The sequence below is a fragment of the Ruditapes philippinarum genome, unplaced genomic scaffold (genome assembly GCF_026571515.1).
Source record: "Ruditapes philippinarum isolate M1 unplaced genomic scaffold, ASM2657151v2 ctg2313_1_1_1_1, whole genome shotgun sequence".
Lineage (NCBI taxonomy): Eukaryota > Metazoa > Mollusca > Bivalvia > Venerida > Veneridae > Ruditapes > Ruditapes philippinarum.
In genome coordinates this window covers 1-26,576 of record NW_026863924.1, presented here as the reverse complement: position 1 = coordinate 26,576, position 26,576 = coordinate 1, and the positions used below count along the sequence as shown (strand labels likewise).

General features: G+C 34.3%; 2 protein-coding genes across 4 annotated transcripts; one reads left to right on the top strand and one right to left on the bottom strand.

Moving 5' to 3' along the window:
* Positions 1–2,693: 2,693 nt before the first annotated feature.
* LOC132723847 (uncharacterized transmembrane protein DDB_G0289901-like) lies at positions 2,694–8,365 on the bottom strand. Its single transcript, XM_060708646.1, has 4 exons — positions 8,130–8,365; positions 5,547–6,007; positions 3,701–4,924; positions 2,694–2,779 (listed from the first exon to the last, which is right to left on the bottom strand). The coding sequence occupies exons 2-4, from the start codon at positions 5,998–6,000 to the stop codon at positions 2,775–2,777; spliced, it is 1,683 nt and encodes a 560-aa protein (XP_060564629.1). The 5' UTR covers positions 6,001–6,007; positions 8,130–8,365; the 3' UTR covers positions 2,694–2,774.
* Positions 8,366–9,325: 960 nt separating this feature from the next.
* LOC132723846 (uncharacterized) lies at positions 9,326–26,569 on the top strand. 3 transcript variants are annotated; one of them, XM_060708645.1, is made up of 9 exons: positions 9,326–9,383; positions 10,813–10,992; positions 14,374–14,479; positions 15,136–17,943; positions 18,593–18,876; positions 19,762–19,966; positions 20,336–20,425; positions 22,927–23,087; positions 23,251–26,569. In XM_060708645.1, exons 2-9 carry the CDS (start codon positions 10,870–10,872, stop codon positions 25,072–25,074), a joined length of 5,601 nt encoding a protein of 1,866 aa, XP_060564628.1. In that variant the 5' UTR covers positions 9,326–9,383; positions 10,813–10,869; the 3' UTR covers positions 25,075–26,569. The 3 variants fall into 3 exon arrangements, with proteins under 3 accessions (XP_060564628.1, XP_060564627.1, XP_060564626.1); XM_060708644.1 differs by lacking the exon at positions 9,326–9,383 and adding an exon at positions 9,546–9,604; XM_060708643.1 differs by lacking the exon at positions 9,326–9,383 and adding an exon at positions 9,727–9,858.
* The last annotated feature ends 7 nt before the right edge of the window (positions 26,570–26,576 follow it).

Below are 26,576 nucleotides of genomic sequence, written 5' to 3'. Positions count from 1 at the left end.
ATGAATAAAGGATATAGTACAGAACATGTGACGTCATTGAAATGATGACGTTTACCAAGAACTTATTTTGCTGAACCAGCTGTTATTTCAGTATATCACTGAAAACGAAAGTTTAAGCGATATTTAACAGTAAATCAGATCTAAAACGCATTTGTTATTTAAAAATCCGTCTTTAATATACAAAATATAGACATAAATTACCGTCTAAAATTTCATTAAATAGAGGATATTTGTTTGTTTTGCATGTAAGATTGAAATATAATTTCACTGAGTGAACACCAGATGCAATATTTTCACGAGTGGCGTAGCCACGAGTGAAAATATAATAGCTGGTGTTCACGAATGAAATATATTTCAATCTTATATGTAAAACAAATAAATTTTCTTTTTATTTCATGCTTTTAAAGTGATTTTTAGTATTTTTTTACTGATTTTGCCGCGTAACGTCGCGCATTCTCCTTTGTGACGTCATCACATCATGACGTCACATCATCAATTTTGAAATATAGTTCTGTTAAATTTCTCTAATTTTGTTACATTTTTAACACATCGACTTTCTTTTCATAAAGAAGCAAAATTTACGCATGACAGCATTTATTTCTGCCTGTTATTCCATTTAGTTATGATTCTCTTTTCACCCGCATTCAGATATCTAGTCCGGCTATGTACAGTGAAAATTATATTTTATAAATTTCACTAGATCTAGTGGTTTATCAGAATATAATCATCTGATATATTACAATAAAACACTGGAAAGCATGAAATAAATCTTATATCATATGGCAACTCTGTCTCATATGAGACCCTAGTAGAATTGAAGCATCAATTAGGCAACCTATAAAAATCCAATATTCTAGGTCTATCATCAGACCCCATCATATAGAAGTCTACGTAAATTCCTCTGTACAAATTGTCTGTAATTAAATATGGACCTGATCATCTCTAAGACTTAATTTTGTTCATAAATTAATAGAAAATTCATACAGAATGTAAAAGAACGTCGAATAAACATAAACGTTGCACGTTCATGCGAACCTTAAGCTTGCACGTGCACAGTACAGAAATCAAGACGTATCATATACCAAGACAAATGAACATGAAAAAAATATAATGAAATAAATTTCAGTTTTACTTACGTACACAGAATCCTGATAGTTCTCTTTCAACTAAAAAGTCGTCTGCTTTATTTCCGCAGCACACACTGTGGAAGTATTGATTTCTCTCTGCGTCTGTATTAGGATTTGGCAAGCAGAACACGATAATCGATAGACTAGCACAGAAATAACAACCCGATAATTTATCGATTCCACGCGTTATATACGCCATTTCTTTTATATAAATTATTGGCCCTTGTGCACCATTATCTTTGTGTTTTATGAAGCCCATCTGCTTCAATCGGGTCAAGTTCTATGAACTGGCATCTCAAAAAAATCGATCTTTCTAAGTGATTAGCTAAATATCAAGGGCATTTAAGGTATGCATAGCATGTTTGTTATGCCGACTGGTTTCCAAACAAACCAAATAATAAAGATAAAAAAGTTTACAGTAAATAATTTTAAGACTATGCTTTCTTTTGTTCAGTACGTATTTTTTGTTTTTGTTGTTGTTGTTGTTGTTGTTATTGATGATGTATAGTGGTGTTCGTGCGTTAGCAATTTTAAGCAGTGGCAATAGAATATATCGGTGTCATTACTGTAAATCGGTTTCCCGTGAAAGAATCAACTCAGGCGATCAATTCATCTAAACTCTTTGATTATAATAATATAGAAATAATGCACATTTTCGTGCATTAACACCTATAGAAGCACGAGGATGCATATAAAGTCTGAGCTCACAGGACGTGAGATTTAATAAATCCGACGTATAAGCAATCTCCTTCACAGTGATCTCCTCTTATCAGTACAGAGATCTCTGCCATCACAAACATTTTTTTAGCAATATTTTGATATTTTATATTTTTTACATGTGTTTTAGCTTTCGAATTTATTTTTCATTATTTTGTATACTTTTGTTTTGATATTTTTTGATAAACTTTAACGAACGTGGGTACGAAAAGTTAAAAAATAATCCAGAAAGAGAAAAAAATGACGTTAGATTTTCTATGTAACGGTCGATATTTACATTTGAATTTCGACGTTACGTCATGTGACTTTCATTATCATGTGACGTCTGTGAAGGGAGTGATTACAATTCTGCCAAGGGAGGTAATCACTGTGACGAGTTTGACGTATGAGTCTAATTCGGTAAATCCACGCTTTGTTACGAAGAAACCGATTTCGATATGCATTTCACGTGTGAATGCGTTATTTTTTATAGGCTCTATTTGTTTGTGTTGTTTTCTTTTCCGTTTATGTACACTTGCGAGCGGACTCTGTATTTTTTATTGATAATATGATCTTGAATGGAGACAAATGACGCGGTCTGACGTGGTACATGACAGAAAATGTAATAGTGAGACATCTCCCTCTCACCCCCACCAGCACTGGTTTTAAAGCGGTATTTAATCTTAAATCTTCAAAATGTGTTGGAATCAATGCTTCCGAAAGTCTTTTAAGCGTTGTCGTTGATGTGTTTTTTTTTGTTTTGTTTTTTTGGTTTGTTTGTTTGGGTTTTTTTGTTGTTTTTTTAAATTTGATCTTGAACTATTTTAAATATACAAAGGACAGTTCCTTATTAAGATAGAATAAGTCCAGTGGAATAATTACGTTTATTTATTAATGAAATCGAATAATACAGCAAATAATATCTTCGTCAGGTCACTGCTGAACTGACCGTTAACCTGTAAAAGAACAAGAAAAAATATCAATGTTATAAGTTATTAATGAATTATATGCGAAAACAACTACGGAGTCGCAACAGGTCATCATTGTAATACAGTTGCAGTACTAAAGAAACTCATCCGAGGTAAAGATAAAATGGTTAGAGAAAAGTAGAATACCTAAGGAACGCCAAAAACAACAAAATTGAAAATTTTGTAGGCTCGGTTTGATTGAGCCTTCATGGACGGTACTGGAAAGTGCAAGTCACTTCCATGCCCCTTAGCACCGGCTTAATCAGAAAACAAAATGATAAAATTTAGAATTCAGAAACACCAGATGAGACCAGATAACGGCGGTTAACAAGGAATCTTCAAGGTGATATTTCAAAGTGCCAATTTATGAAAAGTGGCTTATGCTTAGCGGGACTGATGTGAAAATTTGTACAAAAGTTATTGGTCCAGACCTACAGCAAATGATAAACAAATCTCGGAAAAATATACCCAGTCCCGTCATGTCAAAAAAAAACCAACTCGGGTGGTGTCCTTTTAATTAATAATTATAATTCGTTCATTTCAAAGTGTACATCATTCCTACAAGATTTGTAAACCATATGAATTGTACATAAACATGTTATTTTTATACAAACATGTTACAGGTTATAAATTAACCCCTGTAATTGACCGAATAAGACCGTTAAATATCACTTTCAAAAGACGGTTTCATTTCAAAACATTCAGTGGCAGTGTGTAGCCCAACATTCACTATATACGTAACCAGGTGACGTGATTACAGTTATCTCCCTTGACATTCCTCGTGACAACACAAAATGCCATCTCCAGAAACAGACCACATATAAAAATGAATGAAAAAGCAATGAACAACTTGTCCACAAAAATATTTCTTATTTCAAAGACTGGTTTTTAAGATTGCATAAAAAATACCTCTCATAGAACTCGATCCTCCCATGGAGTGTCCACCCTGGTGAAACGGGTCTCCCCCTGGACCCGATCCTGTGTAACCATCTCCACTATAACCAGCAGACGATAAACCTAAATTGCTGTAACTGCTCTGCTGTATTTTACTGTCCGTTTCATAGGGTAGTTTGAAGTTCTGTTTAGTTGTATCAAAATAAGAGTCTGATTTGAAAGGGTTATCTAGCAGATTGTTGTAGTTGTCCGTTTCAAACGGCGTCTCGTATTGACTTTCTGACCTAGAATTATATCCGGCCCCTGCCGAGAGTGTCCCAAAATTCACATTTCCGTATGCGTCAAGTCCAGTATTGTAATTTTTACTTCCGGTTGCCATGTTTTGATTTCCCATCATGCTACTTACTGCGCCACTTGCTTGGTACTTGCTTGTATCGAATGGGTTTTGTCCAATGTCAGAATGTTTATTTGAATTTCCGTTTGACATTCCAAATTTAGAAGTATCAAAAGGCCCTGACCCGCTTCCAACACCATTACCGGAAGTTGAACCAGAATTGCTATTTACAGAAAATGGTGTATTTCCAGTTCCTGAATTTTTAATACTGAACGGACTTTGTTTATCATTCATATTAGACAACGATCCATGTTCAGTCGCTCCGTCCGAGTTTGGTGAACTGTTGCCTGTGTCATAATTGTGCACATCGAAAGGATTTGAAAACGAATTTGATCCCGATGACTCCATGTTTGACCCGCTTGAATAACTATTTCCGCTTCCTGTATTTTGACCTTTCTGTAAATTTTGAAACTTGGAATTTTCATTGCCGGTGGTTGTACCACCATTACCAGTATTATATGACATGTCAGTTGATGCAAAAGAACCGATGCTTGCTTCTTTATCAGTGTTATAATCACCTCCATTGTTGTTGTTGTAGTTATAGGAGTTTCCATCAAACGGTGAACCCATATCTTTCATCCCCTGTCCAGAATTGTCAGTGCTAAATAAATCTTGAAGCATTTGTTGATATGCTGAGGTGTCGAATCTCGAGTTATCAATGGCGATTTTGTTTTCACTTTGACCATGATCTAATCCCATGTCGCCAAATTGACCTCCGTTAGTATTCATATCTTTAGAGAAGTCGTGTCCAATAAGCATACTGTTATTGCTGGTTTGGAAGTTGCCACCTATAAGTCCTCCTGGGCCTGATTTCATTAAAGTAGATAGGTCAACACCTGGCATTCCTTTTGAAGATATAAAAACTACGTATTAATATAATTTTATCACTACATGCTGTATTCTACTTTTGATACTGTGGTCAAAAAATGACAGTCAGTAAATAAATTACATGTATATTTTTTCACAAAACCTTCTGGTTGAATTCACTATACCATAATAGAATTTGGTTCTGAAAAGCAACGTATATGTTTATATAAGGAGTTATTAATGCTTATAAATGCAATGATGCAATGTAATAAAGAACCATTGTATTATAATGTCCTCGTAACGTAACTCGAGATGGTCTCTTTTTCAATTTTCAAAATTGTATTATATTTTGTAAATGTGTACTTGAAAATGTGAAAACTCTATTATATGTTATTCATATTTATCGTAAATGCACGTATGCTTTTCAATAGATGGGGTTCCACACTTGTAAAACAAATAAATAGATAAATAAAAAAATGACAAAGTTGTTGATTTACAATGATATATGTACATGTGATCTATCAGACGAAAGAGATATAATTATATATACTTATATATTTCCAATTAACGTACCAGTGCCATAGTAAATGAATAGAGAAGATACGATAAGAAAGTAATATTTTAATATCATTAACTATATCAGAGCATGAATTCACTTACCAATGCCATCCATGTTTGCTTTGAAAGGACTTGAACCTTCTCCTGACGTTCCGCCTGAAAACGGACTGGCCCCATTACCACCACCACCTCCATTTGCCAAAGCCGAAGCGAAAGGACTGGCGCCATTACTTTTACCGTTTCCAGTAGCAGCACCAGAAAACGGACTACCTCCGATACCGTTCCCGTTGCTATGAGCACTTGCAAAAGGACCTCTCGCTTCTCCTGTGTCAGTACCGCTTGACATGCTTGAAAAGGGGCTTCTACCAAAGCTGTTGCCATTATCTCTAGACATTTTCCCTCCAAATCCTGCACTTCCGGTTCCGGAACCACTGGAAAATGGGCCTGACATTGAACCGCCTTTTCCATTAGAATACTCTCCGTTGAATTGTTTCGATGCACACAATGTTATCCAAAATAAAGATATGTAAAATGAAGGCATTTTGAAGTGGGCCATTTTTATGCTGAAAAATGTATATAAGTTAGAAAATATACGAAAGTATTAATGCTATAAAACAATAAAATATGGAGCAAGGATCAAACTCAAAAAAATAAATTCTAATAAAATTAATGAAAAATAAAGAAGAAGTAAAGTGTTACTTTGACAAAAAATGAAATTAAACTATCGTACTATATACAGTCCCCTCCAAAAGTTTCCTGACAAACATTTTTTATTGAAATATACTATGTAATTTGCTTATTTTACAAGTTTGAAACAACAGAAGTACATTTAAATAAGGTGTGATAAAGAAAGGTAATAAATTAACATAGTCAGTGTGCAAAAAGTCATTATTTGTGCCAAAAATTGCTTTTTCCCTAAAACCCATGTTTTTTGTGGTACATTTCAATTAACCTTAAAGTGAAGTGTATGGGAAAAACATTCCAAAATTAGGAAAAAAGTAAATTGTAACGGGTATGATAACATGTGGAAACAGTTGTCATTTCTTTCCTTAAAAAGAAGAATGCTGTCAGACGGATCAGGGTGTTCCTGTTGTAGAGATTGCACGCCAGCTTGGGAGGTCAAGGTAAGTCATTCTAAGTTTTTTAATATGCATTTTGTATTAAATTTAAGTGTCAAATAGTGTTGCATTGTTGTTTCAGGCACGCAAAAGTAAGAATTTCCCCCTTTTTTAACCCTCTCATGGTTTTTGTATTTCAGGTCAACAGTCTACGAGACCCTACAACGTGGTCAAGAGAGCGGTTCCCATGCTCCTAGACCAAAATCTGGACGCCCCATGGTCTCCAACATGAGGAATGACAGACCTCTCGTGCAGAACCAAAAATTAACAGTTCCTGCCCTGAGGCTGGTCGGGCAGGAAGCTGTAGTGAATGCTTCAAATTCTACTGTGAGACGCAGACTTAATGCCGCTGGCCTCAATGGACATTTAGCAGTTAAGAAGCCTCTTTTAAGTGTCAGTCATCTCCAACTGCCATTGGAGTTTGCTTGCCATTATGAACACTGGTCTTAAGTAGACTGGTCAGATGTGTTATTCACGGATGAGTCAAAAGTTAGGTGTAGGCGTACCGGTTAAAAGTTCAGGGATAACTGTGTGATTCAAACTGTGAAGTTTGGAGGTGTTGGGGTGATGGCGTGGTGTGCCATGACATACAGGGGGGCAAACATGTCTACTAGAGTTGATGGATGGTTAAATGGAACAGGATATGTGAACATTCTGGAAAGTTTTGCAGTGCCATCAGCCCATCTCCTGGGATATGGGGATAATGACTGGCACAGGATGACAATGTGTCAAGCCATAGAGCTAGACTAGTACGGGAGTGGAAGGAGGGCAATGACATAAGGTGTGTGAAATGGCCCCCACAATCACCAGACCTCAATCTCATAATAAACTTGTGGTGGAATGTGAGGTGTGGACTTAGGAATCAATTAAGACGCAACATGGGTGAACTGGAGGCAAATGTAGTAGCATCATGGGAGTCCATACCCAGAGAAAGGTGCTCTCAGATTGTGAGAGGCATGCCTAAAAGAATACAGGCTGTCATTGAAGCCCACAAAGGGCATACCAACTATTAAGGTGCACAAACTGTAATGTATGAACGAGGACGTTTTGAGGACAATTGGACTGCTTCAGATAATTTTGACCGATTATTTACATAATTGGCATCAAGATGTTGACAAGTGTTGTTTTTGCTAATGTTTGATGTTATTGTTGAAAATTAAAGAGATATTTATTCCGTTTGCTGTTAATTCATTGATATTTCTTTCATTTTATATGACTTGTGACTATGTCCGGAAACTTTTGGAGGGGACTGTATATGAATTTATAGCCTGTGAGCGCATTTATATATTATATTTAATTGTTCGGATTTCTAACGTTGACATTTACTGTCGCACTGGTACCTTAATTTTAAATATAATTACAAAATGTATATATGATTGTATCTCTTTTGTCGGATGACCACATGCACATATCACGTTTAAGTCTACAATTTTGCCATTATTTATTTATTTATTTATTTCCTTGATACAAAATTCCATTTAGATAAATTGTCATTATGAGCTAAAACGCACAATAGAGAACAATCAAACAAAACATTCGAATGGCAAAATTTATAAAAGTTATTTACTTTTAAATAATGCTTGATGCCCATATAATTCACTCTCATGTATTACTAAGTTACTCGATCACAAATACGAAAGAAAATTATTGTCTTTTATCAACAGTTATAATTATGTTCGTCAAAGATAGACTTGAATAATCAACAAAGGGCATTATCATATCACCTGCCAGCAAAAGATACTGTACGATACAAAGTGTTCAAGAGAAATATTTATTTAATGTTTATCAGTGCGTTATAGATACTAGTAGTTCCCATTGTCAGAAGTTTATCATGATATATAATTGATGTGTTACAAGTGTTATGAATATCTTTGGTACTCGTCAATGGAACCGTCATCATGCAATATAGACTGTGCATCAATTTTTTTCTCCTCAATCTGCACGTGTTTCAAAAGGAAAGAATCATTAAACAGATGACAACCAAACCTCTGTTAACTTGGCACGTGCGCATAATATTCTTCAAATAACTGTCACGGAGTTCCTTGAAAACGTCAAGAACTTATGCAAATAAATGAGTAACAGCATACTGTCTGTGCAAAAATGCAAGTATTTTTTTTAATTAATAAGCATATTTCTATAGTGGTTTAATTAGCTGACATTTTTAGTTCTGTCCCATTCCGGTCCTTGTGTTAGTAATAATCGTTTATCATAATTATATTACTAGACCTAACTGTGTGTTACCAATACAGATAACGCTTTTGTTTACCTTCAAACAGCACGACTCCAGATTCATGCTAATTTTTATGAAAATGTTAAATTAAAAAAGTAAAATATTGCGAACTGAAAAACGGCACTTAAAATCGACGAAAACTTACGAAACAATTGATCAGAGCATGGTAAAATAGCCCTTACTGCCATAGTAACACAGAAAAAATATGACTATCGATAAGTCATTAATTCCATACAACATGTTAACTATTTCTTGAATTGTCAACACCAAGTCTTATACTTTTCTTAAAATCTAGTATTTTCTTTTCAAAGTTGATTTTCTTATCATCATTATTTTATAGAAAGTTCTCCCTGTAGTTTTATTGATTTCATTAAGAACAGGCTAACTATACAGACTTGTATTTCTCATTTTTACTTTGACATGTGATCAATTCTTAATAAGTCTTCTTAAGAAAAATTTGTATATAGGTGTTTTAAGCGGTCCGAAATTCAGCCTTTAAACACATAAATGTATAGCGATATACGATAAAGTTGACTAGAGCCGAAGTTATTTACGATTGACATCTTTTGTCGTAAATTCTATTTGATAAAGGTAAAATATAGCAGTTTCTACTTTTACAAATAAATAAATAAATAAATAAATAAATAAATAAATAAATAAATAAATAAATAAATAATATTTAACTGATAAAGTTTAACCATAAACGCCGAGGTGATCAGAATGAGCAAACATTTTTAAGTGACGTATGGGTAATTCTATTTTCCTACTTTCGCTTTTGAAAATGAAACTAGGGATGAAAGGAAGTTAAAAAGGTGAGTTAGTCAGTTGATCTACATTAAGATAAATAGTTTTTAATTGAAATACGAGAAAACATTTATATATCTAATAGGTTTTATAATTCAAATGAGTTGTTTGGGGGGGGGGGGTAGGAGTTATCAGTTTATATTTAATGTTAAATGACCTGTTTTTGTTTCTGGTATTTCCCCCACGTAAAAGGAAATTTTATAAACATAAGATTTGTTTTCGACGGAGATCATGAAAGTTAACTTTTTGGACAAATTTTCCTGTGAGTATCTTTAATTACACAGAAAAATTATAGGGGCTTAATATTTTATTGTTATTTACTATTCTTCGAAACTTAAGGGGGTCTGCGGTTCATAGCGAAACAAAAGTAATAATAAAAGAAAAACTCTGTGGAGTTAAGGGGCAGCAATGACTGGCAGTACATGGTCTGTATGACTGCATTTGATTGATCCCTCTCGCACTCTGAAACTGATAAATATTTTTATAGATAAATCCTGACCCCCACCTCCTTCCCCACTTATCTTTTTACCAAAGGTCTTCAATTTTGTAGTCAAAACGTCCCTGACTTTAATTATTCTTAATTCGAATAACTTCAGATGTTTTAAAATTGTTTTATATGTTTAAAGTTTGACTATTTATTGAATAATAGTTGATATGTGACCGGATCCCACGTTGAGATTGATATAAGATACCGAAAGCGACGGAGTTGACTTAAAGTTATCTAGAAGAAAAGTATTATATATATACAGAACAACCTCTGCATAGCAACACCCTTTGGGAGGCAAAGATTTTGGTTCTGAAAAAATCGCTCTAGAGAGGTTAAATCGTAGTTTGGGAAAATGTTATTCTTTCTTTGTAAAGAGGTAGTTTCTCCAGAAGGTCGCTCTGCCGAAGTAACACTATATTTTAAAAGGACACCGGGCTTATCTAGTTAGAAGTTGTTAGAAGGAGTGAACTATTCCTTCTGATGTGTATTTTGATCAACATGCCGTCAAACGATTAAACAAAAAGTATATATTATACATGTACATATTCTAAAGAATATAAACTTTTTTTATATAAAAATTTGCCAGTATCCCACAATTTTCTGTACATTTACTTAAACAAACTATCATTATCTTCTAATTAATTTCAGAACAGCTTAAGAATTATATACATATTCATGTAAACATCAACCTTTGTAATCTTAACTTGAAAGTTTGATATATCATTTAAGGTTTCTTATAATAAAGTTGGACTTATATGAAAGAAGAAAGTTAAATAAAAGATACACATGGCTGCTGCTCTTGTCGACAGACCGTACAACGGCCAGCCAGGAACAGTTTGTTCAGCATGCGGGGTTGACATTAACAAGCTTTCAGTTCATCTATGTAACACGTGCTCTAATTGTCAGAAGGTAAGATAAAAAGATTATTTTTTGTTTTGAAAGACGGAAATGAGAACAGTCATTGCGGTTAAGTCAAATCCCTTTTTATTTGAATATCGAGAATGTCTGCTCTTAATGTGCATGGGAGGAAAGAAAATAAAAACATTTGTGAATCAATCTACTGAAATTATGAGATATTGAGAATGTCACACTATATCTTATGGGAGGTACGTGGAAATTGTATAGGGAAATGTTATAAAATTTTGAACGTGCACATTTTGTGTGTGCAAGAACCAGTATTTTCGAGGACTGCCCATGATGAACTTATAGTCAACATATTTGAAATGTATGCGAGCATACGTGAGTTTATGCTTACTTTTGTCATCGTTAGCGAAGCGTATATTAGCTAATAAATAGCATGAATTTAAATACGCTAGTCAGTCAATAGACACACGTCCAAAACGTTTATCATGAATACAATGTACGCTACCCATTCTTTAGGTTTTCTGTAGGTTCTGCAACCGTACGAAAAATGTTCTGACCATGAATAAGGGGACTTTTAGCAACATTCACCCAATGTCTTCTACTATAAGCAAATTTTTGGAATCCCGGTGGGGACATGCCCTTTGCTTTTTTTTTCCAACTATTTAAATTTGCTTTTTTGCAAATTTGCTGTTTTTCCCAAATTTTGCCAAATTTGCTGATTTGCCAATTTGCCAATTTGCTTATTTGCTAATTGCTTTTTTTGCTATTATACATAAATTTTTATGCTGTTGTCAGACGACACGTCCGACTCGCGAAGTTCTTGTTTGATTTAAAATAACAAGTCTTTGTAGATTTTATTTCAAGCTCATGAACCTATATCATGTTATTATGTTTATAAAGTTTTGTTAATTATAACTTGTGACAATTATGATCAATCCATCATTACCTAGAATATAGGTAGAAAGACAGAAGGATACATTTTAATCAATTTCGAAACAAATAAATTCAGTTTCAGAAAGTAGTTGTTTTTTTTAATTATCTTGAGTTTCAGTTTTAGCTCCACTATTCAGAGAATAGGGATGCTATTCTACCCACCAATGCATTGGTTTTCTTGGTAACTTTTTTTCTGTAATATCTCTGTTACTTTTGCTGATTCATGCATCTAATACTGCAACTTTGCATAAATTTTGCGTTACAAGCAAGCATACAAAGTACATGTACACGAAGAAGCTGTGCCCGTTATATACTGAATGTCAAGGTCACCAATGTTTTGTACTGAGAAGCCTTTGTTTTTCTGTCATATCTCTGTTACTATTGCTTATATCTAACTGTAACTTCACATAAGCATTAAATAGGCAGCATGCATACACAATATTCAAAGAGGCTTTGTCCATTATACCCTATGTCATGATCATGGTCATGGTCACCTGATAGCATGTAAAATGTACAACATGAAGAAATGGAAAAGTGTGACCAAATTTCAAAAACATTGAACCAAAGCAAAATGTTGATGCACACACAGACATAAGTGATCTCAAAATCTTACAGAGCTAAAAACGCAGCCTATTGCTTAAGTGCAAAGACAAACACCCGTGTTAAGCATGCACCAAATGTATCATTCGTGATACTATGTGTTCGTACCACTAAAATGAGGCCCTCTGTGACAAACCTGCTGAGAATAACGACATTTTATATGCCATAAAATAAAAAATAGTTTTGTTTTCAAGTTCTTTTATTTTCAATCTTTACCCAATAATTTTCACTTATATAATGACTAATCAAGTGTTTATTATGCCATCAATCTCTGACTTATGCTGCACAAACAGATCTATAGCTGCAACACACTATAAGGCATCTTCAAGCACAGATGCTGGCGGGTCAGATCCTGCCCCTAACGTGATATGCGTCTGTAAACACTATATCAAAACTACTTGAATATTTATTTAAATACAAATTGGACATTTGTTACAATGATAAAACCATTAAGTGCTTTATTGAGACTTGGTGGTATATGGTATTTTTTCATACCGGTATATGTAAAAATTGCTTGAAAACCTGTTTTAACGATGTCCAATTCGTGTTTAAATATTAAAATATTTTAAATAGAGTGTTTACAGGTGCACGTATCACGTTGGGGTACGGGATCTGATCCCTAAGCGTCTGTGTTCTCAAGGACATATCAGCCATCAGTTGTAGACATATATCTGCGTAGGGATCATTGCAACTAAATTCATTGACCAACAGTTTTCTTGGAAAAACATTGAATTTACAAGAATACTGTTGGTAAAAGTTAACAGATCTGACTCAACTGGTTGTCTGTAGTCAGATTTTTCATATATTTCCGGCACAGTGTAAAGTATTTCTAATGCAAAAAAGCAAATTAGCAATTGGCAAATAAGCAAATACGTAAACCAGTGGTTAACAAATAAGCAAATTAACAATTCAGCAATTGGCAAATAAGCAAATTTGTCGTTAAGCCTATCAGCCATTGGCAAATAAGCAAATCGGCAATTAGCAAATAAGCAATTCAGCAATTGGCAAATAAGCAAAGTGGCATGTCCCTACCGGCATTCCATAGCTAATGTGTAAAGTACAATTTTATATTCCGTCGGTCTTCGGATTAAGAATAATAGCCGGGTACGTTCTGATTGCATATACGCTGACCATGTCAACCGGTCTATAGTACATGTATGTCTGGGATTGTACATTGACGTATGACAGCGTGTCTAAAACATTTACCGAACCTTTTAACGTATATCTGCCTTACCGAGCACATTCATGCCCAAGTGACATACGCTATATAGTGACAGTTCCTTAAAAAGAATGCTCTTTATCACTGACAAACGAAAAGTCGCTGTATAATATGAAAACAGTATACTCACTAACTTTATATATTGTGAATGAATATACTCGCACATGTACATAAATGATAATGAATTCAGTTGTTTCTTTCTCTTATTTGAATTTCAATACACATATGTCTATTTCAGACACCACACGTGTCTATTTCAGACACCACACATGTCTATTTCAGACACCACACGTGTCTATTTCAGACACCACACGTGTCTATTTCAGACACCACACGTGTCTATTTCAGACACCACATATGTCTATTTCAGACACCACACGTGTCTATTTCTGACACCACACGTGTCTATTTCAGACACCACACGTGTCTATTTCAGACACCACACGTGTCTATTTCAGACACCACACGTGTCTATTTCAGACACCACATATATCTATTTCAGACACCAAACGTGTCTTTTTCTGACACTACACGTGTCTGTTTCAGACACCACACGTGTCTATTTCAGACACGATATTATTAGAGTTTTACATGTATGATAATTAAGTTGTTTATGTTTTGAGGTAGGAAAAGATTATTTTTAGTGATATCGATGATGCATTTTCTATTTATAGAAATTTTGCGTTAGTTGTTACAAGCTGAAACAGAAACTAGAAGAGTCGTCTGCTGTCAAGTCATCAGACAGAAATTGTTTGGCGTGTGATCAACTGATTGCAATAAGTATGTCAAATGTGTATTTGATTATCTAAATAAATAGCCTTTCAATATTTCTTTCTATTAAACCGAACACATACTTGGAAAAAATGCATTTACAGATTAGATTTATCAATGATGTATTTTCCAGTTAATAGAAGAATTGCGTGTTTTTAACAACACACAGAGCCAAGTACGTTTTCTTGGAGGATCTCCACCAATAATTACTTCTTGTCATTTTTGATCAATTTTGATAATGAGGATGTGTGTTCAGCTGACTTCCACTCAACTCAGAAATAATTGATTTCAATAATTATCAAACATGAATAAAATATTAAAAACTTAAAACAGAATTTAAAGTTAATTGTTTGTAAAAGACGGCGTATCGATCGAATCTAGTGCATTTGATAAAGTTAACTAATATTTCTTTCTACATAATATGTTTTCAAGTTTGTGTCATTTGATATATTTGTATAGATCTAATTCAACATTGTATCTGGGAGATAGCTTTTGTCTTATCCATGCACCAATATTAAGTTTAATGAATGATTTGACAATATCAGAAAACTCACCTGTTCGCAAATTTTACTTAGAAAGCAAATACTTAAACTTTAAATTGATGATATTTGCTTTACTTGTAAATATACTACCTTTTTTGATTTTCAAGTGCTCATTGTTTACAGAAAAGAGTGAACATGGAGGAGTTCAAAATGAACCTAAAGGTGATCAACAAAGGCAGGTATATCCGGTCAAGCCTCCACGAGGTTTGCACGATATCAATAACTTAAGAACTCATGGCGAAGAAGGAGGCGGAGGTATGTATAGCCCACAAGATAGTCGCCTGTTTGAAGAAAACAACTATGAATATGTAAATATGAATTCCAATGAAGCACAAAATAAAAAAAGAATGAACTTAAGTGGATCCAGTCAACTCAAACGTAAAATAAATCGTTTTGGGTTATACTCAGTGTCTGACATACCATACAGTGAAGACAACAGAAAAAAACAAGAAGAAAATGCTGCAGAATATAGAAAAAATAAGACTGATGCAACGAATTTTGGACGAAACAAACAACAGAAGGGATTGCCTTCCTCAGATAGAAAATTTAAAACAAGCACGCGCAAAACGGGAGACTACAACGATTGGGATGAAGAAATAGAAGAGAGAAAACAAAACAGTGTACTTAAAAATTTTCAAGCATTCTGTAATCAGAACAATCCAGAAAATGATGAAGCAATGATGAAGCAGAGAAGATTTGTTAAGAATGAGAGGTTTCCGCCACAGTCAGAAATGCATTATTTTGGACCAGAAGAATATCAACACAGTGAAAGCCCTCACCACTTTAGGGAAAATCCCGTAGTAAGGTCTGAAAACAGTTCAGATAAATTCCCCGAAAACAGACAGTTTCATAATGAAACAATACATTACCCAAACTCAACCAATGACTATTCAAACAGGGGTAAAAGACAATTTACATATTCAGATAATACATTCAATGACAGTAACAGTAGTGACTATCCTGTCGGTCAAGGCAGTGATTATAGACAACCGGAGCGTAGATTACATGAACGCTCTCAGAGTACAGAAAGGAGAAGCTTTCCGTCTACATGGCATGACGGGTTCTACGACGAAGATGACTTTGAAGACCTAGAAGACATTCCATCTTATGACGAAATTCCATACGCTCTTATCATTACAGGAAACATTGATAAAAAGATGCTCCGAAAATCTCTTAAAAAGCAACAACAGCTAGACGCTTTGAAGGAGATAACTGAGAAATCCGGTAAAAGAACTAATGAAAAAGGTACCCCAAAGAATAAAAATCAAGGACCTGTTACTACAAGAATTAACGAAACATGGACTGAAAGTAAAGAACAAGTTTCAGCAAGTAGAAAACTAAATGATTTCGGAGACATACAGACTGGTGACGATAGAAATGACTTCATTCACCCCGAACTACACAATATAGATAATATGGAATCACGCAAACCCGCAAATGGCAATATCAAAAATAAAAAAGATGAATCTGCTTGTGACTCATTAGTTAATGGAGAAAACGCTCCAGGCTGCCAGCTTCCACCTGAAAATATGAAAAATAAGTCAAATGATTCAAATAAAGTTGAATCTGTCGGAACAGTAACAGGTCTAAATTATGAAAAAGGTCGAGAAAATGAGTCATTTATACATTCAGAAAAAGAATTATCTAATTCAGCCAATAAAATGACAAGGACTTCGTATTTTGAAAGCAGCATTGACAAGTCATCACCGGTATCTAATGAGTTTGGAAACTTGGTGCAGAGGAATGACGAAGAAAAGGTTTTGGCAAAAAATGAAGGAGGGAAATCAACAAAGGAAGAAACACGTACGATAGAAAGTGAAAGAGAAATTATTCGGGAGATGCGACTGAAGAATATAGTGGCAAAGCAAAGGAATATTACGGACACTGTATCGAATGGAACGCACATCCAGAAAAACAGAGATCTTTCGTTTAATCCAGATATGATGCATAAACCAGTTAAATCAAAGGCTTTTAGATCAAAGATTCCAAATTTTACAAGTGATCAGAGTACATTAGGTGAAGTAGCTGGTTATAATCATGAGAACGCAGTAGATAAACAAATTTCATCTAGATTAAATACAAAAATAAAATCACAACAATCAAGTGATGATAATGGAGACAAAAAGGCAGCCAAGACAAAAAATCTTGAACATGAAAAAGAAAAGGTTCTTACTAGAAAACTCAACGATGAGTTAGAGAAACCAGAAACGAAAAGCAACACCAAATGCAATGGAATGGACGAACCATTTTCAAAAGAGACAAATACAAAGTCTTCTGAAACTAAGATTGGGAATGAGGGTGGAGAAGATGCACCAGTTGCGATGAAGCTGTTGAGGGGACAACATGGTCTAAAGAAACCATCTATGTATGTGTCTAGTCATTCGCAAGAATCAGAAGAAAAATATGAAGAAATGGTTGAGCCATCCGCCATGCGCCTTTTACGAAGATCAAGAGAAGCAAAGAATAAAAGAGGAAAAGTAGAAGAAGCTTTGAAACAAGTAAAGACAGGTAGTAAATCCAACAATTCTGATGTTTTACCATTAATTGCTACACTCTTTGGCACAATGCTTGGAGGAAGCTCTAGTTCCATACCTAAAGAAAGTTCACCTAAAATAACTGAGTTAGAAAGTAGTTCGACCAATTCGAATCCAGTGAAGCCAAATAAGAACAAAAATGTTAAACCAGTATTAAAGAAAGACAAAGAAGAATCGCCTACAAAGAAAAGTGAGACAGAAGATAAAGAACATGGCCAAATTTTAGTTATTGGGTTTACTAAACACAGAAATGAAGAAGAGGGATTGAATTCAAAAGAGGAGGGAACAGAGACATACCCTTTTAAGTCTGTAGCCATCTTTAGCTTTGCAGATAACCGTCATAAAGCTTTCCAAAAAATCAAGATGTCGCAATCTGAGGAACGTTTAAAATGTACAGGTATGAGGTGATTTATTTCTATAAAAAATATCTATTATTTCTATCACACTTGTTTAAGGTTGCCTTCGGTTGTTCTTTCAGAATTATTGACACCATTAAGAATTTATTAATATTTTGTCTAAACTAAAATAGTTTTACAAGGTTTATTGCATGTTTTACTGTCATACAATCTAACGAGAATTCCATGATTTTTTTTTTGGGGGGGGGGGGGGGGGTGGGGTGGGGTGGGGGCGGTAACTTTCTTCCTCGCCACAAACTCATTGTTTTGCTGTAGTGGTGATATAGGAAGAATAAGGAATGTGTTACTGCTAGTTTAAAGTGGGATTTAAAGTAATTAAAAACACACATACACATTTAAGAATAAATTGATTTAGTATGGAAACCAGAAACGAAACAGTTGTTAGTAAATTTTAGTAGTTTCTATAAATGGATTGTGAAATAATTTGCCTACATTTATATGCTAAATTCAAACTTTAACAAATATTCCCAAATATTTGTGATGATTTTCATTTGATCTTCACTCAATGTTATAGTTGTGTGATTAAATTGCAATAATAAGAGTGATGATTATTTTGATGCACATGTTGATGTCATGCGTTGGATGATGTTATATTCTTTGTTGATTTTATTCATGCCTGTCCTTTTTTAGCATGCGGACGGCCAGAATGTCAAGGTTTTAATATAAAAAAGATGAAGGAGATTATAAGGATTGCAAAGCAAGCTGGTTTTGAAGTTCGTGACGTCATTCCTGACGGTAACTGTATGTTTGCTGCCGTTGTTGATCAATTGCAGCTATACGGCGATTACAATTATGGACCAAAGTCTCTTAGAGAAGCTGCAGTTACCTGGTTAATTGAGCACCCATACAGCGATGATGGAACACATTTTTCAAGCTTTTTGGCGGAAGATTGGGATGTGTATCTTCAGAGAATGGTATTACGCATAATTATTATAAAATTTGCTATAAAATCATTTTAAAACGAAGTCAATCGATGACTTCTTTCAAGACATTTACGTTCATATCGTGAGCGTTTTTAAACAGTAACTGAAAGTAATACAAAAGTTGTTACTGTCGATGAGCGAAATTATTAGCAGAATTACCTGTTACCAGCTATACACATGTTGGAAGATAATGAGCTAATGTACTAATTAGTTTCAATTTCTGTGTAACTTTTGTACTATACACAATATTTTCATACAAATTACAAATACTGCGTTTCTCTATCATAAATTTTATTTCAAAATTTTAATAGTTTAAATGTAATTTTACAATGTATTTTCATTTGATTCTGTCTCTGTTTTTTAAGTCTCTGTTTTTTAAGACAAGATGGCGATGTTGATTAATGTCTTTTGACACGATTTCCTCTATTTAAACAAATAAGTTTATGGAAAATAAATCATATTTATGAATAGATGAATTTCCACGTGAACATTGTTTTTCAATAGAATAGGTTTAATTATGAACTCACGTAATCATCACGACAATTCAAGCAAAACTAATTTAGAAATGATTAAAATATTTACTTAGATTTACTATGGCCACTTATCCTTTTAAAGATATGAGCCGTGCCATGACAAAAACAACTTAGTGCGTTTGCGACCAGCATGGATCCAGACCAGCCTGCGCCTCCGCGCAGTCTGATCAGGATCCATGCTGTTCGCTATCAGTTTCTCTACTTGTTATAAGGTTTGTAGGCGAACAACAAGGATCCTGATCAGACTGCGCGGATGCGCAGGCTGGTCTGGATCCATGCTGGTCGCAAACCCACTATGTTGGTTTTGTCATGGCGCGGCTCATATTTTTCTTATTTCACTTAGATGAGTGAAGGTGAGTGGGGCGATCACCTTATTTTACGAGCTATTGTTGAAACCATTGGACACACTATAAAAGTTCTAAATGTCAGTGGTGAGGAATCTCACTGGACAATTCTTGAGCCGGCGACCATTGATGTATCTAAAGATGGGATGCATTTAGTACTAGGTCATGTTGGGGAATTTCATTATACAAGTCTTAGGCCAGCAGGTAAGTTTGTACAATTCATATATTTTATTCTTGGAACAAATAAGACTAAGGAAAATCATGATATCTGGCTTTGAAGTGATTTTGTCTTTTTCAACGGCAATATTTTTCTGTTAAAATAGTCTATTCAAAGCTCTTTCGTATACGACAGTTTAAACGTGTATCATATACATACATACATCGACTATGACAAATTTTTTAATTACTCTTGATTCCGCTTCCTGTACCTAAGAATTGCCGGTGTTATGTGAGGCAACACTGTCTTGGGCCCAGAAAGACTATAACCCGGGAGCCTTCGTTTGAGAGGCAGCCATGTTAATCACTGGGACACCGCTTCTACCTACACATTTGTTTTTATTTTTAATGTTACAGAAGAAGAAAGCAGAGCCTTCGTACAAGTTCCGATGTCGCCAACTTCAGAAAAGTTTGTCAGTGATGATAACGGGCAAATGGCCCTTGAAGGTTCGATTTTTTTCTATGAACTGGTTGATCAATTCTAAATATCTTTTCTGTCTGAATATTGTCATCGTGCTTAAGTTCGGGAATGTTGTAATATCTCTTCTTATGATTAAATATATATTTGCTATTTAATGCAAATTCTTACACCGCCAAGGATAATTTCCGTTACTTATTTTCTACGAAAATTCTCCGTTCAATTAATCTTGGATATTAAATTTACGGCCATTTGGCACTCACCGCTGATACAGAAATTACATTAGATTAGTAGTCTGTCAATTGCGGATAAAATTGTAATTGCAAATAAGTCAGCTGGACCAACCACCGAGATATGACCAAAAATATGTTACAAATAGGTGAAAAAAGTAGCAACAAACAAACAAACAAGCATTAGAACGAAAAGCAAATGGTACAAATTTAAAGAAGATCTTGATTTTTGGCTAGACTTTATTCTTTCTTTTATGTTGTTTAAAAAATAAAAGAGGTATTGTTACAGTCCGCACACTTTAACCTTGATTATAACGCGTTAAGTTCTTGATGTATTGTCTTAATACTTGGCCACAAGACCAGACCAGACGAAAGACTTAGACCAGACTAAACTTTACCTCATTCATAAATGACCCTGACCTGCAAGGTTGAATGCCTAATTTTGCTGATTTTGTTATAAGTGGCTCTAACTTTCTTAATTTTGAATGGATTGTCTTCAAACATCATTATCATTTAGGATAGACCTTCAAGTTTACCAAACAAACCTTGGCTTTCTGTCATTAATGACATTGACCTTGAAGGTCAAAATACCGATTTTTTAAATTAAATTTTTTGCTGTAATTTTCAATAACTTTGTTATTTAGGAAAGGATTTACTTTATATTAGGAAACAATATTCTTTAGGATAAGGCACACTTCATGTACACCAAACTCACATTGATCATGGCACATTTATGACTTTGACCTTGAAGGTAAATTGAAGGTTAATTGAAATTTCATTGACTTAACTTGAAAATTATAAATCGGTTGCCGTCATACTTGAACAAAACAACCTTTTGAAAGGTTGAACTGACCTTGACTTTAAGCTTTAACTGATTTTACCGTCAAGATCAAATTATTACTTTATTATTTAGGTATGGGTTTGATTTATACTTTGTCTAAAGAAGACTTGCTTCCAAAAAATTATATGGATTGATTTAGATGTGACCTTGACGTGTAATTGACCTTGACTATCAATGTCAAATTAATTTAATTCCCTTACTTTTCTTCTGTTTACATGTATTAGTTATTTATGAATGGGTTAACTTTATATTAAGGCACACAATCTTTTAGGTCAGGAGCTTCAATTATATCAAACTAAAATTGACATTGGTTCATTTATGACCTTGACCTTGAAGGTTAAATTTTTGAATTTCCACTGATTTTTGCTGTAGTTGATTGCAACTTGGTATTTAATGAATTGAATATCTTCAAACATGGATACAACAATCTTTACGACATGACTTTATTTAAGGTTGAACTGACATTAAACATGAAATGACCTTGACCATTAAGGTCAAATTATTGAATTTTGGTTAAATTGTCATATTTTTTTATGTACGGATTTATGCTTAAACAAAACAAGGCTTGTAACCAAACAAGCATATTGAATGATTTAAATATGACATTGACCTTAGATTGACATTGACCGTCAAGGTCAAATTAATGAAATTATTTTGTTTATTTTCATAACTCGCTATAACTTTGTAAGTTATAAATGGACCTTTAATTGAACATGACCATCAGGGTTCCGATAGCTATGACATTTGAACCATGTGCACAGTGTTAGATGTTAAATTGAACTTTGATATCAGCTGACCTAGATGATTTGACTAAGTATCCTGCTTTATTGTCCTAAAATGTACAGCTATGAAGTTTGGACTATGTGGACATTTTGTATGTAAAATTGAACTCAAATATCACCTTACCTAGATATTTTGACGAAGTGACCTACCTTCTTTTCCTTTTGTGTACGGCTTGAAATCTGGACAGTGTGCTTAGTTTTTTTTATGAAAACATTAAATTTGATATCTGACTTAGACAATTTGATAAAGCGACATACTTTCTTGTCCTTTGAAATACAGCTATGAAATTGGACCATGTGCACTGTTTAAGATGTAAAATTGAACATTGAATAATATGGCAATGATTCATACTTGGACAAAACAACAAGTGTGACTAGACCTACATTTTAGGATGTAAATATAGGAAAAACTATTTTTTATTTGTTTTTTTTTCTGTTTACGATTTGTTTAAACCTTTTAATTTGTTTGCTTTGAGAAAAAATAAAAAAGTCCAGCGTTGCCCCCGCCTGGCGTAAGCTCTTGTTTTATTTTGTTATAGAATTGTGTTATATTGAGTGTCAGATAAAATGTAGATACAATCTTCAGTCTAAAGTTTATCAGAGTAAAGATTATCGAGACATTCCTGTATTTGTTAAGAGAAGTTTGATGATATATTTCATGTTCATTTTCTCTCTAGGTACTGAGACTATTGACATGTTTCGAGAAGATTATATAGACATTTGGAGCGACATGCCGTCTGCACATTTTTCTTACTTACTGAAAAGAATTATCCCTATAAAGATCTTGGATACTGCAGCTGTGATTTCTTCACAATATATGGATAAATTAAGCGATGGTGTATGTATAATTTATTACTTCCTTGATATTGTCTATAGTAGTATATCTATTTATATAACTGTTTTGTATAGACTTCAAAATTCCTATTTTCTGTTCTCGGATACGTGAAAACTATTTTAAAGAGCACAAATAACACTTGAATATCGTTTATATCATATTACAGATGGGGATGTTGTTTCTCGATGGGTATGACACGGAAACAGAATATGCAGGCTCAATTGTCGAAGGTTCTTACGTTCCTTACTTAAATACAACGATAAACACAGATTCTAGTACTTATGACAAAATTGGCCTTGAGATGTATGCAGTATTGAAGGATTACATTATCATTCCACACAAGTCAGATGAAATTAATGACAATAACAAGTATATATGCGAGATAGAAGCAACTGGTGTTCATGTTGGATACACAAAACTTTTAAGACATCTTAATGTTTCCGACGCGCAACACGGGTACTCCAAATACGTACCACGATTAAACCTAGTCGAATCGCAAACCCCATCAAATGATAACAAATGCCTTGCTATTCGATGTCCAATTTGGCCAGAATGTGCGAACACATGGGTATCCCGAGTGAGACGAGAAGGATGGCCTTCAAAAGATATCATAGAGTCTATCGCATCGGACGGCTGTTTGATCATACCAAATGCTCACAAAGATAGCAAATGTCCCAATATCGAGTGGCAATTTTGGTTTGCCTTTAGCGAGAAGAAGTTGTTCAGAGATGGTCTTTCGCTGTATCAAAAGTACGGCTATATCATTTTTTCCGCATTTTGCACGCAAACTATGCGCCATTGCAAATCCATTACATCTACACATTTGAAAAGCGTCTTCTTTTACGCTTGTGAAAGAATACCCACTGAATTTTGGGAGTCATGCCCTGGTGCATGCGTATTGTATATGTTAGATGAGTTGCTTCGCTACGTAAAAACAAAACATCTGCCGAACTACTTCGTGAGTTCACAAAATATGATTGACCATCTGGTGGATAGAGACTTATTAGAAATCGAAGAACAAATTGTCCTCCTTCGATCCCAGCCAGTACTCTTTCTTAGACAAATCAATGAAAGTCTCCGAGAAAGTCCTTGCGGCAATTCGATTATTGATAAAGTCTCAGATGATTTTGTTAGGTTTAAGGAACATAGAAGCTTAAAAATGTCGACACTGGAGGTCTTTATTCCAGCAACTATCGACACAGCTCATCGATTTATCAGAAACCGGTGTTTCGAGGATGGATTCGATTACTTGTCTCAAGCGTTTCAAGAGCGCCTGTCTGTCAGTACATGTGATGATTCTGTCCCATTCCAAATGTTTCTCTCAGGTGCCGTTAGTGGCCTTGATCTTGATACACTTGTTTGGTTCTCTGCATATACCGATAGACAGTTAGAAGGACAGATGTCTAAATCTCTTGTTAGAGAAACATGTGGTGATTTACATCTCGTGAAAATTAAGGACATTCTTCCAGCTAGTGTAGTTGGGTCCTACGGAGATACCGAAGTTCCGTATGAATTTGCAAGAAATCTTTGTACATTCTGTCACGACTTTGCAAAATTCCTGTTTAAGACGAACAAGTTGTCTGAAATTCTTCCAATACTCTATCATTGTCATGACACGTTCGTGAAGAAAACTGAAGCAATGAAAAATGTACAAGTTACTGACTGGAAGAATAGTAGAGAGGACTTGAATACGGATGATTTTACGGATGAGCCCATGTTTAACATATACACAGCAATGTTCATGGTATACAAGAAGCAACATCAGGTTGAATTTTTCCGCGCTGTAATGCCAGTTGTTCAAGCTATAGTGGAAAGGATACATACAAGATGGGCATACAGCTGTCTTTGTTGCATATATACGGCGCTTGGCGATAGTGCAAAATGTAAAGCAAATGCAAATATTTATCGTCAGCTACCGGAAGATCCATTAGAAGATCCTCGCGTTGCAGCATTTTTGCACTGGCCATCTCAAGTTTATACACTAAAGTGATATAAAACAAATACGATAGATACTTTGGATTGAGGAAAGTTACATCAATATGTAATGCCTTATGTTTATTTTTGTGGTTGTCTACACAAATATATTTAGCGCTAAACAGTGTAAATTCAGTGACTGATTTCACGTTTTATGACGTGAATTACTTGTTGTAAGTAATCTGATTTAATCATCTCTAATTGTATATACAAGTTAAATATGTGTTGTATATACATGCAGTTAAAGACACGGATGAACGAGAATTTGAAGAATAGGTACTGTTGCAATGCATAAATCGGTTCATTATTACAGAACCTGTGTTTTACTTTTAGTTACTTTTACAGAAAATATGATATTACTTGCAGCATTCAAAGCCCCTAAATGAGAGGACATAAAGACGAAGCAAGGAAGAACGCGTTGTTATTGTTAAAACAGCAAACTTAAGAAGTGTACCTTTCAGATCAGAGTTATATTTAAGTTAGTTCGTTATTCTTAAAGAAAACTGTTAATTTGCTTGTTGATATTTACCTCTACAGTAACATTTCATGAAGTATTATGTTTAACACTGCTTTTAAAAGTATGACCACGTATTTAACTCGCATATCCTTTTATGATTGATCATTCTATGTGTCCATAAGTCTTTCATCGCGTTTGTGATCAACACAATGGAATCACGTTTTGTCATATGTGTTTGTTTGTCTCTGCGTACAACTAAGCTACCATTGGTATTGAAATCATATATAAGCTTGAAGCCAATCATTTACTACTGATTAAACTTAATCACACACAAATTAAAGTCCCCATAAATAATTTACATGTCATTTTAATTACTCAAAAGCTTACTGTTATAATTTTCAAGAGGTTAATTACTCCAGTGACAGTTTCTGGAGTCATCTTTTTTTAACCTTAGTTTCAATTCTGGTAATAGGTACGCACACTTATACCGTTTCTGGGAATTAATGTGCCTTTAAAAATTAAATTGAAAAAAATCCATTTACGTTTATTTCAGCTTTGCATTGTTGTAATAAGTCTAGTATAATTAATTTACTATTTATCGGCTAATTGATGTCCAATCATTATTTTTATGACATGTAGTTGACTTCTAATTTTGTTTTGAGATGAAGTTGACTTCTGATTTTGTAATAAGCTGTAGTTGGTTGACTTCTGATTTCGTTATGAGATGTAGATGACTTCTGATTTTGTAATGAGATGTTGTTGGTTGACTTCTGATTTCGTTATGAGATGTAGATGACTTCTGATTTTGTAATGAGATGTTGTTGGTTGACTTCTGATTTTGTTATGAGATGTAGATGACTTCTGATTTTGTTATGAGTTGTAGTTGACTTCTGATTTTGTTATGAGATGTTGTTGAGTTCTGATTTTGTTATGAGATGTAGTTGACTTCTGATTTTGTTATGAGATGAAGTTGACTTCTGATTTTATTATGAGATGTGGTTGACTTCTGATTTTCTTATGAGATGTAGTTGACTTCTGATTTTGTTTGATTGTTTAATATT